The sequence below is a fragment of the Parasteatoda tepidariorum genome, chromosome 7, assembly GCF_043381705.1.
Source record: "Parasteatoda tepidariorum isolate YZ-2023 chromosome 7, CAS_Ptep_4.0, whole genome shotgun sequence".
In the NCBI taxonomy this organism is placed as follows: Eukaryota; Metazoa; Arthropoda; class Arachnida; order Araneae; family Theridiidae; genus Parasteatoda; species Parasteatoda tepidariorum.
In genome coordinates this window covers 16,739,099-16,755,291 of record NC_092210.1, presented here as the reverse complement: position 1 = coordinate 16,755,291, position 16,193 = coordinate 16,739,099, and the positions used below count along the sequence as shown (strand labels likewise).

The 16,193-nt window shown below is 31.0% G+C and overlaps 1 protein-coding gene across 1 annotated transcript in view; it reads right to left on the bottom strand.

The window, feature by feature from the left end:
- Positions 1 to 16,193, bottom strand: part of LOC107449725 (fibrillin-1) — a gene marked incomplete in the record, with an annotated part of 285,801 nt that overhangs the window by 51,427 nt on the left and 218,181 nt on the right. The window contains 7 exon segments of the mRNA XM_043039583.2: positions 224 to 349; positions 1,863 to 1,988; positions 3,392 to 3,514; positions 4,990 to 5,112; positions 5,225 to 5,350; positions 8,074 to 8,199; positions 14,702 to 14,824. Of these exon segments, the coding sequence (XP_042895517.1) occupies positions 224 to 349; positions 1,863 to 1,988; positions 3,392 to 3,514; positions 4,990 to 5,112; positions 5,225 to 5,350; positions 8,074 to 8,199; positions 14,702 to 14,824 (873 nt within the window).

Here is a 16,193-nt window from a genome sequence, read left to right as displayed (position 1 = left end):
AGTTTTCACAAATAGCGCTGTACTTAAAAAAAGAAGAAGATATGTACTTTACGCAGCTGTATGTTTGGTAACAAAAATTTCACCATCGTAAGGTTGATTTTAGAAATTAATTATACAATTTTGTCTCGTGAAGCCGATATTTTTTGGAACATAACGTGTCCTAAAAGCCTTTAAGACTTTAATTCATAATTAAAAGAAATTAAGAATATAATAAGTTTTTTACCTGTGCAGTTTCCGCCAGTAGGGTCTAATTGATAACCTGTATTGCAAATACATCTAAACATGCCAAATATATTTTCACACCGACCATACGCACAATTATTTTGGAAGAGAGCACATTCATCCACGTCTAAAAGTAAAAGATTGATTAGAAATTAAAAATAACCAATTATAACTTATTTCTAATTTATTTGTAATACTTTTAACAAAAGATTTTAATTTATCATGCAAAATAATGATAAAAACTTAATTATATAAATATTTCTTTTTTTAAAAATTTGTTGTCAATCTCCTAAGAAGAATATTTTTAAATGAATACAAAATTAAGTGAAAATAAAACTTATGAGAATAAATTAATATATTTTTCATAACATTAAGTTAATATGCAATGTTATAAAATTTATAATATAAGGTAAAAACTATATGTTTAGGCTAAAATTATAGACGGACTAGAATTAAATTAATTGCTTTGAAATGGTCGAAATAATAAGAAAAATTCAGTGGCTTAAAGGCATCACAATAATACAGAATTAACGATGAAGATAAAGATAACAATAAATTACAAAAGTAACAGCATAAATTACAAATATTTACGATATGAGCTATATGAACAACTATGTCGAATACAAAGTTAACAATATTAATTAGGAAACTTTACGATATAAACTTTAAAATTACCGATGTTAAGCACAATATTAACAACATAAACTACGAAAAATTCGATACAAATTACAAGTATGATGAAACTACAAAATTATGGATATTAACTATAAAAACGAAAACAACAAGGTTAATAATAAAGTACAAAGACAACAAAATAAATTATAAATATTTATGAGCTAAACTCTAAGGTAAACTATGTTAAGTTCAAATTTAACAATGTAAACTGTAAAAATTTATCTACAGTAAAAACTATAAAAATAAGGATGCAAACTACAAATTTAGCCATAAAAATTATAAGATTAATATTATAAATTACAAAACTAATCACTAAACGTACAAAATTATTGATAAAAACTGTAATTTAATGATGTAAATCAGCGGTTCCCAAACAATGTTTCGCAGAGCCCTAGAGTAAGCTCTAGGCCTAGGCAATTTCATTCGCGGAGCCTTAGGTGTAAGATTTAAAGGGGTTCCACGAGTTTGTAACCAATGACGAGTTTTGTAACCTCTGATTATATTTACATCCAACCTACAATTCATAATTTATTTAATCTTGCGATTGCCCTTAGGAAATTATTTCAAGTAAAATGCCAATGAAATAAAAATGGCATTGGAAAATATACAAAATTTACTAATGAAAATATATTCGACACAGTATGCAAAAAAGCAAGCACTTATAAAATGTTCCATTAGCATTTCCTATAACTAGACTATTACAACTAGACTATATATAGCACAAGAACTGCACGTTTAAGTGTCGAACATAAAACCTAATTTAAGATTAGTCGTGATAAAACTAGGAAAATCTACATTCCTCTACTTAAATGGTTCAAATATAGTCTTTTAAAGGTTGTAATGTTCACAATTTCCTTAAATTTTATTTAAAAAGTTGAGATTCCGCCGAAAGAATGTTGATTATTTAGGGTTCCGTAGCTGAAAAATATTGGGAGCCGTTGATGTAAACAATAAAGTTATCTTACCAACACACGTTCTTTCACTGTCTTCTGGTTCGAAACCCATGTCACACTCGCATCTGTAACTACCACCGTAATTCAAACACTGGCCGTTTTCACAAAGATTTGGGTTTAGGCTGCATTCGTCAATATCTAGAAAAAAAATTTCATTTTATTTTATTTCAAACCAATTTAAAAATAAATTATAACAAGAAGTATTACTTAATAAATTACATTGCAATTTTACGCATAATTTTATAATTCTTACAGAAAAAGAATTTATAATTACCTACTCAAAAACGGATACTAAACAAGACGAATAAATGTATATTTAGTAGCCAAATTCAGAATTAGATTAATAGCATGTGTTTGAATAAAAATTTTCTTCAAGCGAATCAAATTGAGCTCTGCAATTTGAAATTTATTGAATAATATTATTGTCCCTTTTTAATTAATTTGGGTAATACAAATTTTCATTTTGAATTCGGACTGGCAACAGACTTTCTTTTATTTTTTATTTTTAATAATTTGGCTTTTTGCAGTGAGCAGCCTTGATTTTCAATTTGATAACGCTTTTGTATTATTATCCTTTAAATAATCATTTGTGAAAATATAGACTGAAATAACTATATATATATATATATATATACATACACAATATAGTCACTACGTGTCTGTAGATAGCAGAAGAATATTGTCTGGTAGTATTGCAAGGAAATGACTTTATGTTGATACTTAAAGGAAACGTCCATGTTCGAACAATGGAACTGAAGCTACCATTTACACAGTTGTCTCTGAACCGGCCTTGCAATAAATTAGGACATCAAAAGAAAAATTTCCCGTGTTCACTTAACCTCGTAAGTTCTGATTTTCATACATTTTGTCTTTGCAAAGTAATTTCAAAATACCGAATAAAATCATTTTGAGGATGAAATTAAAATTGCTCGCAATTTAAAATTATTTCGAAATTTAAAACTTGCAAAATGTTGAGAGAGAAAACGATAGGAAAATAATGGAAAATGCATAACTGAAAAATAAGCACTTTAAAAAAATAATAAATAAGTTGAAATTTCATTAGGATTCAAATCGAGTGAATTATTTGGATATTATGGTGGATTTTATTGGGATTCAAATCTTAATATCTAAGGTGTTTCATATTCACCGCCTTGAATAAATAGTTTTTAGTATCCCTGTCAAAAATCAACGAAAAATGTAGAAAAAACTAAGAGCTGCATATAAAGCTAGAAAAAAAAAGCAAAATCGATATGAAAATTTTACGAATCACTATTAAGAAGGGTAGATTAAAATACATCAAAATACTTTTGATTAAAGAAGAAAATTTTAGGGTGTTTCTAATAATCAGCTTTCACCTCTTTCAACAGCGTAGGTATTGATGTCTCTAATCTCGCTTTTGATTCAACTAATTTCGATAACATTTTTGCTTCTTTCTCCTTCAAACATTCATTTACAATTCCAAATATGTTTACTTTTTAAAATTATTTCTTAAGGGGTTTAAAAAATATGTATTAAAAGTCAGACCCCTATATAATACATACCACGACAAGTGTGCCCATCTCCGGTGAATCCTGAGTCGCAGGCACATTCAAAAGATCCCATTGCATTAACACAGGCAGCATCCGGATCACAACCTCCATTGTCTCTCAAGCACTCATTCACATCTGAAATCGAACAATTTAACAATTATTGGAACAATCTCTTAAAGCTGTTTTTCGAAGGCTCATATGAAATGATGCTTTTTTGTGAATAATATGCTATTTGCATAACCGCTGTGAGTTTGAAACAGTTACTTATGACTGTTAGGTCAAGTTTAGCCTATCTAAAGCCAGTGCTGTCTATGCTTATTCTGAAAATGGTGCAAATGGAGAAAAGCCAAGGTTTTGAGAAAATGTAGAGCGTTTGTGGTCTGATTTTTTAATATTTAGAAACTTGCTCCAATGTTGAGTTATCTGGGCTTATGACGATTTGCAAAAAATGGGAATAAGGCATTGATTTTGATAATTTTCATCTAGTTGGAAAAAATGTCGCCAAATTGGCGATTTTTTTTAATTTATAAAAAGGAAGTTTAATAATTTTAAAAATATTTTAGTTAGCTGTTCGTTCTAAAGCCCAGATAATTCTTCTCAGCAAGATGGCATAAACAGTTTAAAATCATCGTTTTTCTTCAAGTGTAAGGCACTTAAACGGTGTTTTTTTAAATTTTACTTGGCGACAGAGCTTTGAAAAACATTGTTAAGTTAAAACCATAGAGCTGGAATACAAATAGAGCAAGCACGCTGTTCCTTCTCTCTCAGCGATTTTGGCGGAGAAAGAAGGGCGCCATGTAAAAACTGAGAGGAGTTTCTTTTTCTCGTAGATTCGTGTTTCGTACTTATAAAGCAATGGAAGAAAGTTAAAAACTTCGGGAACGTTAAAATTAGTGGAACAGTAAGATATTGGATCATTTTGCGGCAAGATTCTGCTAGATTAAACATTATTTTAGAATTCTAATTTTTAATACGACACCTTAGAAAAAAATGTTAATCATAATTAAGTATGTTAACTTTCTTTTAAAATCACTTGCATTTTTAAAAAATTAGAATTTTTTTAATAGTTTTAAAACGATAAAAAGGTATGTTATAAAGTTTTAAAAATGGTTTAAAATTCTAAAATGTTTCCCTCTATTTGCGCTATCAAAACAATTATCCATATTTATAATTGAAGTTTAAAACTAAAAATGTTTCTTATTAAATTTCAAAGTTTTAAAATCATGAAAAAAAAACATTTTCCCAATTAGTATTTTAAAATACGTCACTTTTGTTAAAACTTATACAAAACTTCCTACACACACAAAAAAAAAAAATGCTTAAAATTAAGAATTATTTTTTAATATAATAATTATCAATATTTAAAAAAAATTGAGTTTTATATTAATAGATTTTTTTTCTTGAAAAATATTTTATTGTATTTAGGAGTTTACTCTGATATATCTAATAAAAACAGCATTTTCTGCCATTATTTAAAGTTCTGGTCTCAGAAAAATAAGTTTACCCAAGAAAAAACTGAAACTCGCTTACAAATTGTTATATTTGAAATAAAGTAGAGTCATATTCTTCTCTGATTTTGAAAAGTTACATAATTCATGAAACCTACCTACCTCGGCAAACATATCCATCTCCCCTGAATCCATCCGTGCACGTGCATTCATAAGATCCGAGAGTGTTGATGCATTCGGCGTGTTCGTGGCATTCACTCAGGCCGCTCTCGCATTCATTATCGTCTGCGTTTCAATGGAAATTAAAGTTTGAGTTAGTTATTGTAAATAAATAGAATAATTCGATATAAATTAGTTAAAATTAACTGGCAAATTGAGAAGTTTATGTTGTTTTTACCTGTGCAACCTTGTTCGCGATCTTTAATAGAGTAACCAGGATCGCAATGACAAATGTAAGATCCCAAATTATTTTCACATCGTCCATTGAGACAGACATTTGGATTTAAAGCGCATTCATCGATATCTAAAAGAAAAATACATCTATTTATGGTATTAAAAATTTTTTTTTGTTGCAAAATAAGGTTTTTGTTCTAGTCAGCAATAAATTATAATTTTTGGCATGAAATGTTTCAAACATGGAGATATTATTGACAACCAATGAAAAGAAAAATTATAAAACTTTTTAAGAGCAATGCCGTAGGAAGAACCTTTTTGTTTTTCTAAAGAAGACATTTTTAGATAAAATTATTCCTTTGTATTTTTTCTAAATTGAGTTTTACGAGTTCACGGATTTAATGTATAACTTGGAAAGTCTTATTATGGATAAAATATAATTTTGTAATTGAGTTCGGACACTACAAGTTTTAAAACTTTTATTCCTGATCACTTTTTACAAATTCCCAGAATTAAGACAATAGCACGATTCACAGAGAAAGCTTATTACCCTACTTAAAAATGGAGCTTTTTTTTTCTACCAAATAAGCTTTTCTGCATAATTCGACATGGTGGGTTTTTGTTTTTTAGTGTATTACCCTAAGCTTTACAAATGAATAGTTAATTCTTGACATTTTTGATTTGTAACAAATATTTTTAGCGTTAATATTGGCAATTACAGGCCATTTTTTTTAAAAAAAAATTGAATCTTAATGAAAATTAAAAAAAAATATACGCCGGAAAATTAAAACTTAAAATGTTGAAATATCTACTATAAAGCAATAAAACACTATTTTTGGAGATTAATGCAGTAATTGAATATAAAGTGGTCGTTTTTCTCAGATGTCAATTATTAAAAAGCAAATTAAGTTTTGGAAACAAAGCAATCTTGCTGCAGAAAAATTCAAACGTCCACAGACTGTGAGAATTTAATAAATTTGGTTTTAAATTTACTGCACAGACACATAGAATAAAAAAGGAAGGGAAAAAATTGAGCAAATTTTAACATAAATATTAACAAGTTTCCTTTTGATTTGTTTGTTTGTTTATACAATGCTATTGAGCCTAGTGTAACTTTTATGATGTGATCATCTCCATATTTAGAATAATTATAAATAAAATCAATACCGTTTTAAAAGTATATTTAACTCTTTCAATTCCAAAGAGTCCCAGACGTCCGGTAGTCAACCATATTTTCACGCCGGCGCCAGATATTTCGTTGATTTCCTTCTTATTTTTTCTAGCTGTGAGGGTCCCCAAATTCATGTAAATGAATGACCAAACAAGAAACTTCTTGTTGATATCAATAAAAAACGGTTTTGTTGCAAGATTTTGAAATTTTTTTTTTAGGTTTTATTTGTGTAACTCTAATCAATAGCTTCTAATCTAATCAATTCAAATACTACATCGATTTGAAAAAAAATTAAAATATTTTTGAAAAAAACTACACAGTAAAAAAATTTCAGAAATCAATTTTGACTGGACAGAAATGTTTCCGAAAATCTCAGAGATTCTTCTGGTTAGTTGGTTTTCTTGATGTTTCCTCAAAACAAATTCCTATTTTTTTTCATTTGATAAACTCATCAAAACTAATTCCTAGTTTTTTTTAATCATTTGATAAATGCGTCAAAACTAATTCCTATTTCGTTTCAATTGATAAATGCATCGAAACTAATTCTGCAATCTGATAACTATGTCAAAACTAATTCCTAGCTTTTTTTATTTGATGAATTCGAAACTGATTTTCTCGTCTCCTTTTCATTTGATAAATGCATCAGAACTAATTCTTAATTTTATTTTCATATGATAAATGCATCTAAACTAATTCCTAGTTTTTTTGCATTATTTCATAAATTATTTCATCTTTTTCATTCATAACGCATGCTTTAAAATCAATTTCTAGTTTTTTTTAAAAATTTGATAACTGCATCAAAACTGATTGCTAGTCTCTTTTTCATTTGATAAATGCATCAAAACTAATTCCTAGCTTTTTTTTTTTCATTTCATTAATGCATTAAAACTAATTCCTAGTTTTTTCTAATTTGATAAATGCTTCAAAATTGATTGCTAGTCTCTTTTTTATTTGATAAATACATCAAAACTAATTCCTAGTTTTTTTTTCATTTCATGAATGCATTAGAATTAATTCCTAGTTTTTTTTTTTAAATTTGATATATGCGTCAAAACTGATTGCTAGTCTCTTTTTCATTTAAAAAATGCATCAAAATTAATTCCTAGTTTTTTTTACTCTGATAAAGGTATTAAAATTAATTCCAAGTTTTTTTTTAATTTGATAAATGTGTCAAAACTGATTGCATATCTCTCTTTTATTTGATAAATGCATCAAAATTATTTCCTATTTTTTTTACTTTGATAAATGCATTAAAACTAATTTCTAGTCTCTTTTTCCTTCGGTAAACTCATCAAAACTAATTCCCATTTTTTTTTCATTTGATAAATGCTGCAAAATTAATTCCTAGTGTTATTTTTTTCATTTGATAAATGTGTCAAAACTAATTCCATGTCTCTTTTTCATTTGATAAATTCATCACAACTAATTCATAGTTTTATCTTTATTTGATAAATGGGCCAAAACTAATTCTAAGTCTCTTTTTCTTTTGATAAATTTATAAAAGCTAATTCCTAGTTTTTTTTTCATTTTATGAATCCGTCAAAACCTAAAGAACACAATTTTTTTCAGAGAGTATTTGCTACAATATAATAATAATAAATATGCAGTGTATAAATTTCGATGTTTCTAAAATAAGTAAAAAAAACTAGATTAAAGATCGATCACATGAGAGATAGACTCACCGATGCAAGATTTTCCATCTCCAGATGGCCTTAGACCTCCTGTACAGTGGCAAGTGTGAGATCCGGCATGGTTAGTACACTTTCCACCACTGCAAATATTGGGAATATCTTTACACTCATCAATATCTGATTACAAAAGAAAGGCATACTGTCAACATTCCAAAGAAAGAAGAAGAAAAAAAAAGATATTGTAAATAGAATGTAGAAGAAAAAAAAAGAATTCAGTTTGCCTACCGCAAAGTTCTGTCTATGATATTATTTCAGAGTTAAATTGCTTTATGAACTAAGCTTGACGCAAAAAAATTTGTGTGTATTTCTTTCATGCTATGAAAGTGAAAAATGTTCCTTACTTTTTTTTCGTTCACTGCTTTCTTATGGCAGACATACAATCATTTCAAAAAATTATTTAAGCAATATTAAACTGACAAAATGGCGACACTTACGAAGATTTTATCTTTGATTCACGAACATTGAAATAAAGAAATTTATTTCAGTAACCTCTGACTATCAATTATTAAGCGTATAGTACCAATTTTAGTGTGTAGTATCAACATAGTACTCTAGCGTATATATCAAGAGTATAGTATCAACAGAGTACCAATATGAATACATAAACAAGTAATTGTGGTTATTGTTCCAGTTCTCAAAGATTCGAGAAAGCTAATATTCAAATATTTATTTAAAAGAAGAACTTACTTAAAGCAACTGAAAAAATGTAAAAACACTGCTTTATGATCAGAGAGTAAGTAGAGTAATTATTAAATTCTTTTGAAGTTAAAAATGATTCATGTACTCGCCTTATATCATGTATTCACTTTTATAATTAATTCATTGTATTAAAACAATGATGACTACAATATCAGGATTCTGGTCCATCGAACAAAAACAAAATTGCCAGCAAATAAAGTGTTCGATTGCCATACATTTGCCATCATTCTTATCTCCACAAAAATAACAGCTGGACTTAGTAGTAACAGCCATCAGCTGGTCATCATTCCTGAATTATGCAGCTGCTGGCTAGCCAAGAACGAAAAGCAATCGCTTATTTCTTTTTGATGCGTTATGAGAGTATATTGAGATTGCTGGAAAAACAATTAGCGGCCAGCAATATGCCTACAACCATCAACATTTCGGCAATTTAATATTGACTTTCCTTAGTTCTTTCTGTGAAGTAAAATTCTACCAAAGCATTGCAATTTTACTTTTATGTTAAACGCTCTTACATCTGTAAAAAAAGATATTACGGAGAATCACCTGGGCACCTTATAATCGTAGTATTCTTCTGTAAGTAAACCCCTTCCTTTTAAGTCGTCTTTTGAAAGACAAATCTTCTAGACAACAAGAACTAACAAGTTGTTTCGATTTATGAAAATGATTTTATAGTTAAATGTTGAACTGATTTATTTTAATTTTTTGAAATAAAACATTCGTTAACTCATTGTCAAATAGAGCTTGTTACGTTGATAGAGCTAATTCATGTAGAGGGTTCCAAACCAGTTTTGTAGTAATTGTATTGCAAAATTAACGGTTTGATCTGGTTTGAGTACCTATTTTTGATGTACCTATTTTGAAATTAATATTGTATTATAAATATGAAATAATATATAATATATATATAAATATGTTTTATAAATATTATCAATAAAATAAAACACAAATTCGGTTTTCAAAAAAAAAGAAAAAAAACTATTGTATGAACGAATGCTTGGGGAAAAAGGTGATCCATAAAATTAATTTCAAAGGTAATAATAAATTTTGCATGATAAGAGATAAGATAAACTAGATAATAAGGTAAACTAGATAGAACTGTAAGATTGATAAACTAAATAATAATAGAGATGCTATTTCAAATTCTCCTGGATTACTTTCTGTTAAACATTAAGAATACTCAAAATTTGAATCATTATAATAACAATAGTTAATNGTCGGCACCATCTTACTGGCGTTATATTTAAACAGTGAATGTTGTTTCTTAAATGCTTTTTAATGTAGATTAAGATAGTAACAATAAAATTTTGAAATATCCATCCGTTTATTTTTTACAGTAATTTCAAAAATGCAGCTTTGACTGGATATATACAGGGTAACAAAAAAATATAGGGATCATTTTTGAGTGTTTTTATTTCCAAAATTTATCACCTAAATTCAGCGATACTTCTCAATATGTCAAGCTACGGCATAATAGATTTGTCTACAAAGCTTCGGCCATGATTTTAAAGCCCACAAAATGATTTCCTAGGGGATTTTCTTCACCTCTTCTCTAGTAGCTCTTTGAAGGCCTCTCAATGTAGAAATTCTTCGCTTATTCAGTTTGTTTTTCAGATGTCCCCATAGGAAATTGTCGCATGGGGTAGCATCAGGACTGTTTGGAATCCATTGTTCTGGTCTCAGGAATTGCACTTGCTGATCTGTTAGGAATTTCTTTATCATCCTTAAGAAGGGGCTTTAATATCTTTTGTATGTAATACTCAGAATTTATTTTGGCCCCAGGTTTCACAAACCGAGGTTTGGTCACATCACGGGCGGATATGCCCATTCAAACCATTACGCCTTTGGGATGAGGCACCGTGGTTGATGGTGTCAAGTCTCGCCTGTTCTTCCCACGGCTAAGATATTGAACTTTAGATTTAGCGTTGGTATCAGATAGATAGATCCAAGCTTCATCAGCTGTAATGAACTTTTGCCATCTGTCCTTAAGGAGAAGCTTGTAGAGGGGTCATGAATGTTGCCTCCTAATCTGCACCGATCTCTCACTTAAATGATGACATTTAGGTTTTTTATAGCATTTTTTCTTCAACTTTTGTTTTAGTTGATAGCTTACAACTTGCTGACTCACGTTAAGAGCTTTAGTTATGATTGCCTGTGTTGGTGGATCCGGTTTTGATGTCATCTTATCAAGCTTCCGGAAATCTGATTTCTTCAATTTGCTTGGCCGTCTACTTCTTTTTGGTTTTGCATTATTTTGCATCGATCCGAGTTTTGAACTCTTGATGCGACTGATATGACTGAGTGAAATCGCAATACCTTTCTTTTTAAAATGGGTTTGTATAATCCTGTGGTTCCATCGAAGTTCTAAAAATGCTTGTACTTGACCAGTTAGCTTTTTATCAAATTTCTTCAAAGGCATTTTTGTGATTTTATGAAATAGTATTGCAATTGAAAGTCTAATAGCAGAGCTTTAGATCAGTATGCTATATATGTAAAAGGGTTTTAAAACTTTAGTGGCAGATAACCACAAAACTGATCCCTATACTTTTTTGTTACCCTGTATATTATATATATATATATATATATTAATCTAGTATATAATAATAATAATCTAATATATAATAATCTATTAACCTATAACTGACTATTACACTATTATATGCATATTTTCTTATGTGGTACCATCTCTATATATTGGCAAAAAAATAGTTGCCAATATATAGAGATCGGCATTGAGATGGTGTTGTATATGTAGGATGAATTGTACATTCATTATCTTTATGAATTCAAGATAGACAAAATTTTGCGGTAGATATTATAGTACTATTACTTTCCTAATACAATTTAATTCATTTGATAGAACAAAATTATTACACATCACGAATTATACACAAGATATATAGAGAAACACACAGTGAAACAAAATGTATTGGATAAATAAATGGTTCATACTCCCAAATCGACTTTATTCTTCAAATTTACGATTGAGGATTGAATATGACTGTTTTATTCCCCAAAAAACTATTATTTTCATTGTATTAACTTTACTTCTTTCACTGGATTAACTTTACTTTGTTATGTAACTTTATATAGCAGTGACTAAGTTGCAAAACTGTAGTGATAACACTTCTGTTCTTATAATTATTCACGACTCTCTAACTAGTAATTATTTGATTTCAACCACTTATATCATGAATTTTTATTTTATTTTATTACCGTTACTGTAGAGCCGATCAATATAGAATTTAAGATTGCATCAATATTCAACTCCGTAGCTTTGTACTTTTGAAGCCATCCCAGAAGATGCATTGGGACAAACACGCCTTCATGAAAGATTTTTAAGGGAAATTAAGGATTGGTTTACTGTGAGGGCTAACGTCAACTTCTTGGCGTATTGTGTCTTCTGTGCTAGAGCAAAAAGTAGCTTTGCAAAAATTTAGCTGAGAGGGATTGCGCAAAAGATGCAATACACTGAAACGTTGAGGTAGGAGCTCAGTGTGAGCCCGCTTTTAGTTTCCCTTAAATATATTTGCCTTACATAGAGAGGAAAACCTCCCATGGTTAGCCTGATAGAAAGGGGACTCTGGTTAATTTCTGACGATATTTTTTGTCTGCATTGTGGTTCCTACGAGAAAAAGAGAAGTACACAAATTGACTAGCTGTTGCTGGGATTTGAATCTGAGTCGCATCACTTGCGGGCGAGCCATCCTGTCTTTTGCAGTGTATGGCTTTGCTTTTAACGCTATAAGAATGAACTCCATTGCTAAAGAATTTTTACTTAGATGATTTATACATAAAAAATGTCCGTAATCATGGGGGAGCGTAACCAGTCATGTCATCGTCGTGCTTACGCTCTTCGAAAAGGTAATCCGAGTACAAGAGTGAACGGTTGCAAAGACTGTTGTGCTTTGAAAAGAGCAGACGCTGCGGCCTCTCCGCGTGCCTCGACTCAGAGTGTGAGTCGAGGCGCAGAGAACGGGAGGTACTAGGGCCCGTTCTCGATCTAGTCTCAGTCGAGGAACGGAATCTCTAGATCACTGTCTCCAACCTCAGCATTAGACGGATGTCAGCTAAGCTTTTGCTAAGGCCAACGTCCGCCGAAAAGGATGGGCCTGTGCAAACGAAAACGAAAAACTTCCTCCTTGACTGTTTGTCAAAGGAAATGATGGCGCAGGCCAAAGTAGCCAGTAGCGCTAGGTGGTGAACATCGGCACGTTGACGTCTGTCCCGACGACAGTAGGGCGGGCTGAGCTGCCAGTTGTTAAAAAGCAGCGAGCAGGCTTACCAGAGAGGTGGGGCCAACCCAAGTTGGGGCGAAAAACCACCTGCCCGGATTTCTAGACAAACGTATAGCGGAACCAGTGCAGCCAGTACACGTCTTGTGGCGTTGAAGCTCCCCGGACATCCGTTAGACAGTGGGCCGGGAGTCGTTAAAAAAAGGGCTGAACTACCTGGCCTGTGGGGGGCTGTGGCGTAGCCGGTGCCGTAGTTAGGCAGGACCATCTTAAACCGGTTAAGGGGTCTTTGAGATCTAATATACGGGCTCTCCGTCTAAAGGATGTCTGTAATCATGATAAATATTTTTATAATCTTTCTAAAAAATATTGTAACAGTATTTCGTCGTAGCATATGAAATTATATAGATATTAAGAAAAATATCCATGACCTAATAGTTTAGTCTTATATAATAGTTATAGTTTAGTCTTTATTCAAGGATAGATGTCTAGAACTGTGGTTCCCAAATTGTGTTCTGCGGAATCTTAGGGTTCCGTGGAGGAATCAATCATCGGTGCTCCAAGAGTTAAGAGACTTAATTTTAAGCAGTACATATTTTTGATGCTGAATAAGTTATGTAAAGGGCATGCATTTATAAAAAATTGCCTTAGTATTTCACTTCGAACTTTTCAATTAATAATCAAAATTACTAAATTCGGAAAAAAAATATTTCTGCAATAACTATTTTCAACATTTATAGCAGCTCTTTTTAATTTTCATTTCAAAGAAAACCATACTGTCTTATATCGTACATTTTCCACTTATGCTGAACTAAATTAAAATTAATAACTCAACTACATACAGTTCCAAGGATTGGTAATTCAAATGTCGGAACCGAAATTTTAATTTAAGATTATTAATGATAAAACTATAAATTTTTTTTATTCCTCTTATTATTTTATTTTATAACCATCGTTGAACAGTCGTCCCAATTTTTGGGATTACGACTACTCATGCTCAACTCCATAGCCTCGTAATTTTGAACCCAATCCAGAAGACAAGGGAACTTCAGGTTTAAGCATTGGGAGAAATTTGCTTTCGTGGAGGACTTTTTGATGGAACTAACCCCATCTGTGTTACATGGAGAGGAAAAACACGCCCCCCTCTATTAGCCTGACTGACGGCAGTGGAGTTTTTAACCCATGATCCGCCTACCACTAAGGATTTTCTATCAGCACTGTAGTCGGTGCGAGCAGGGTGCGGAATTCGTTTCGACAAGTCATCATTGGGATTCGAACCAGCTTCACCTCATTGGAAGGCTCTATCCCCTTACCCACCAAGGCTCTATTCATCTTAGTATTTTCAAAATAAAGTAGTATTTTATTGATTTGAACGTTAAACAATTGTCTTCATATACATAAGTCGGGATTCCACCGAAAAAAGAGTGATCATTTAAGATTCGATAACCGAAAAAAATCAGGAACCGCTGGTCCAGAGCATTGGGGTTAAAAATCCTCATAAATTTGTTAAAAATAATCTAAAAATAGTGCATGATTTCCGCTTTAATGGTAAATTAAGTAAGAAAATCAAAATCAAAAACTGATTTTGAAATTTCTGACTGTTTTTGACCTTTTACGAAAAAACTCTCATTTAATTCAAAGTCAGGAATTAAAGTTGAAGATTAAAAATATCTCGATTACAATACCTTCGCAACTAGTTCCATCAGGCATTAATTTATATCCATCATCGCAGCCACACTTGTAACTACCAGCGCTGTTATCACATCTTGATTGACAACCCCCTTTTTTGTCAGTGCACTCATCAATATCTGAAAAATTTCACATAAAAACAAATTAAAAACTGTTCACAGCTGTTTGATACATCTCAGGTTGTATCAGTCGCAACTGTAATTAAACATGACACTAGTTACATTTATTTATAACAGTAGAACATCTTTTGAACGTTTCTCACAGGAAGAACGATAGATACGGGGAGACGATGAACGCGGGTAAATATAACCTATAAAATAATTATCGAAGAAAGCTTTGAGTAAGGAAGAAATAATAGATTCGAAAATTAAAATAAATTTCCAATGAAAACCAAAATTAATTAAAAAAATTATGGTCCAAATATAAAATATTTACGTTGTAATAAAATGATAAACATATTTATTTAAAATATTTGGAAATTTAGGTTGGAACACACTTTTTTTTCGCATCGCAAATGATAAATTTGCAACATTTAGCAAATTGCATTTCTGTAAGTTCACGTGAATACAGAATGTTCCTTATCAATACAAAGACTTCGTGGCCTTCCGTAAATGTTGGTACTAGCTGTGGTTTCTTTTTACCGTCTTCATCGATATCATTCTGCACTTTTTCTGCTCACCCAATCGTTTCTTTAATCGACAACATCACAAGTTTTCCATCAACTGGTGAGTGAAAAAATAGCATGCAAACGATGTAAGTTTGGTAAGTTTTTCGTGGGCAAATATTTTCCACCAATCTGATTCGCTTTCAAATACGAAAAAGATCGCCTCCAATGAGAATGGTCTTAGGCGTTTTCCTCAAATTGCAATAAAACCTAAATTTCTTTATCATTATTAGTATCATGAGTTACTGTCTTTTTTCTCAAAAATTGCTAACTTTTTTTTTGTTTTTTTTGTTATATGCCTGTTTAGGCAGTGGGGGTGCGATTGTTCCTGTTTTTCAGTGGCGCCATCTATGGCCAGGAATTCAACTTCTGTCACGCAATTCACACAACCACAACCCGTTTATAGGGCGGGTCACATTCACACACAAAGGAGAAAGGGCATAGAACACGCAGAGAGAGGAAGAAACATCCATCCCTTGCCCGGGATTTGAATCCAGGACCTTTCTGACGCAAGGACAGTTCCCTGCCCCTACACAGGCCGGTCGGCTGCTAACCTTTTCTTTTGAATATTGGTAAAATTTCTGAATGATAGATGCGAAAATTTGCTAGTTTCTAAAACATTTAAATGGGTAATATTAACATTATAAGAATATCATTTGTGATAGGATCGCTAAAATGAGACGATGTATACGGCAACAACGTAAGATGTGGGAAATATGGATATATTTATTATTATTATATTACAACTATACTTCCATTAAATGCTATTAAAAATGCATTAAAATGTCGTCAAAGATGAGGACTTGATGAAATATTCCTTGTGC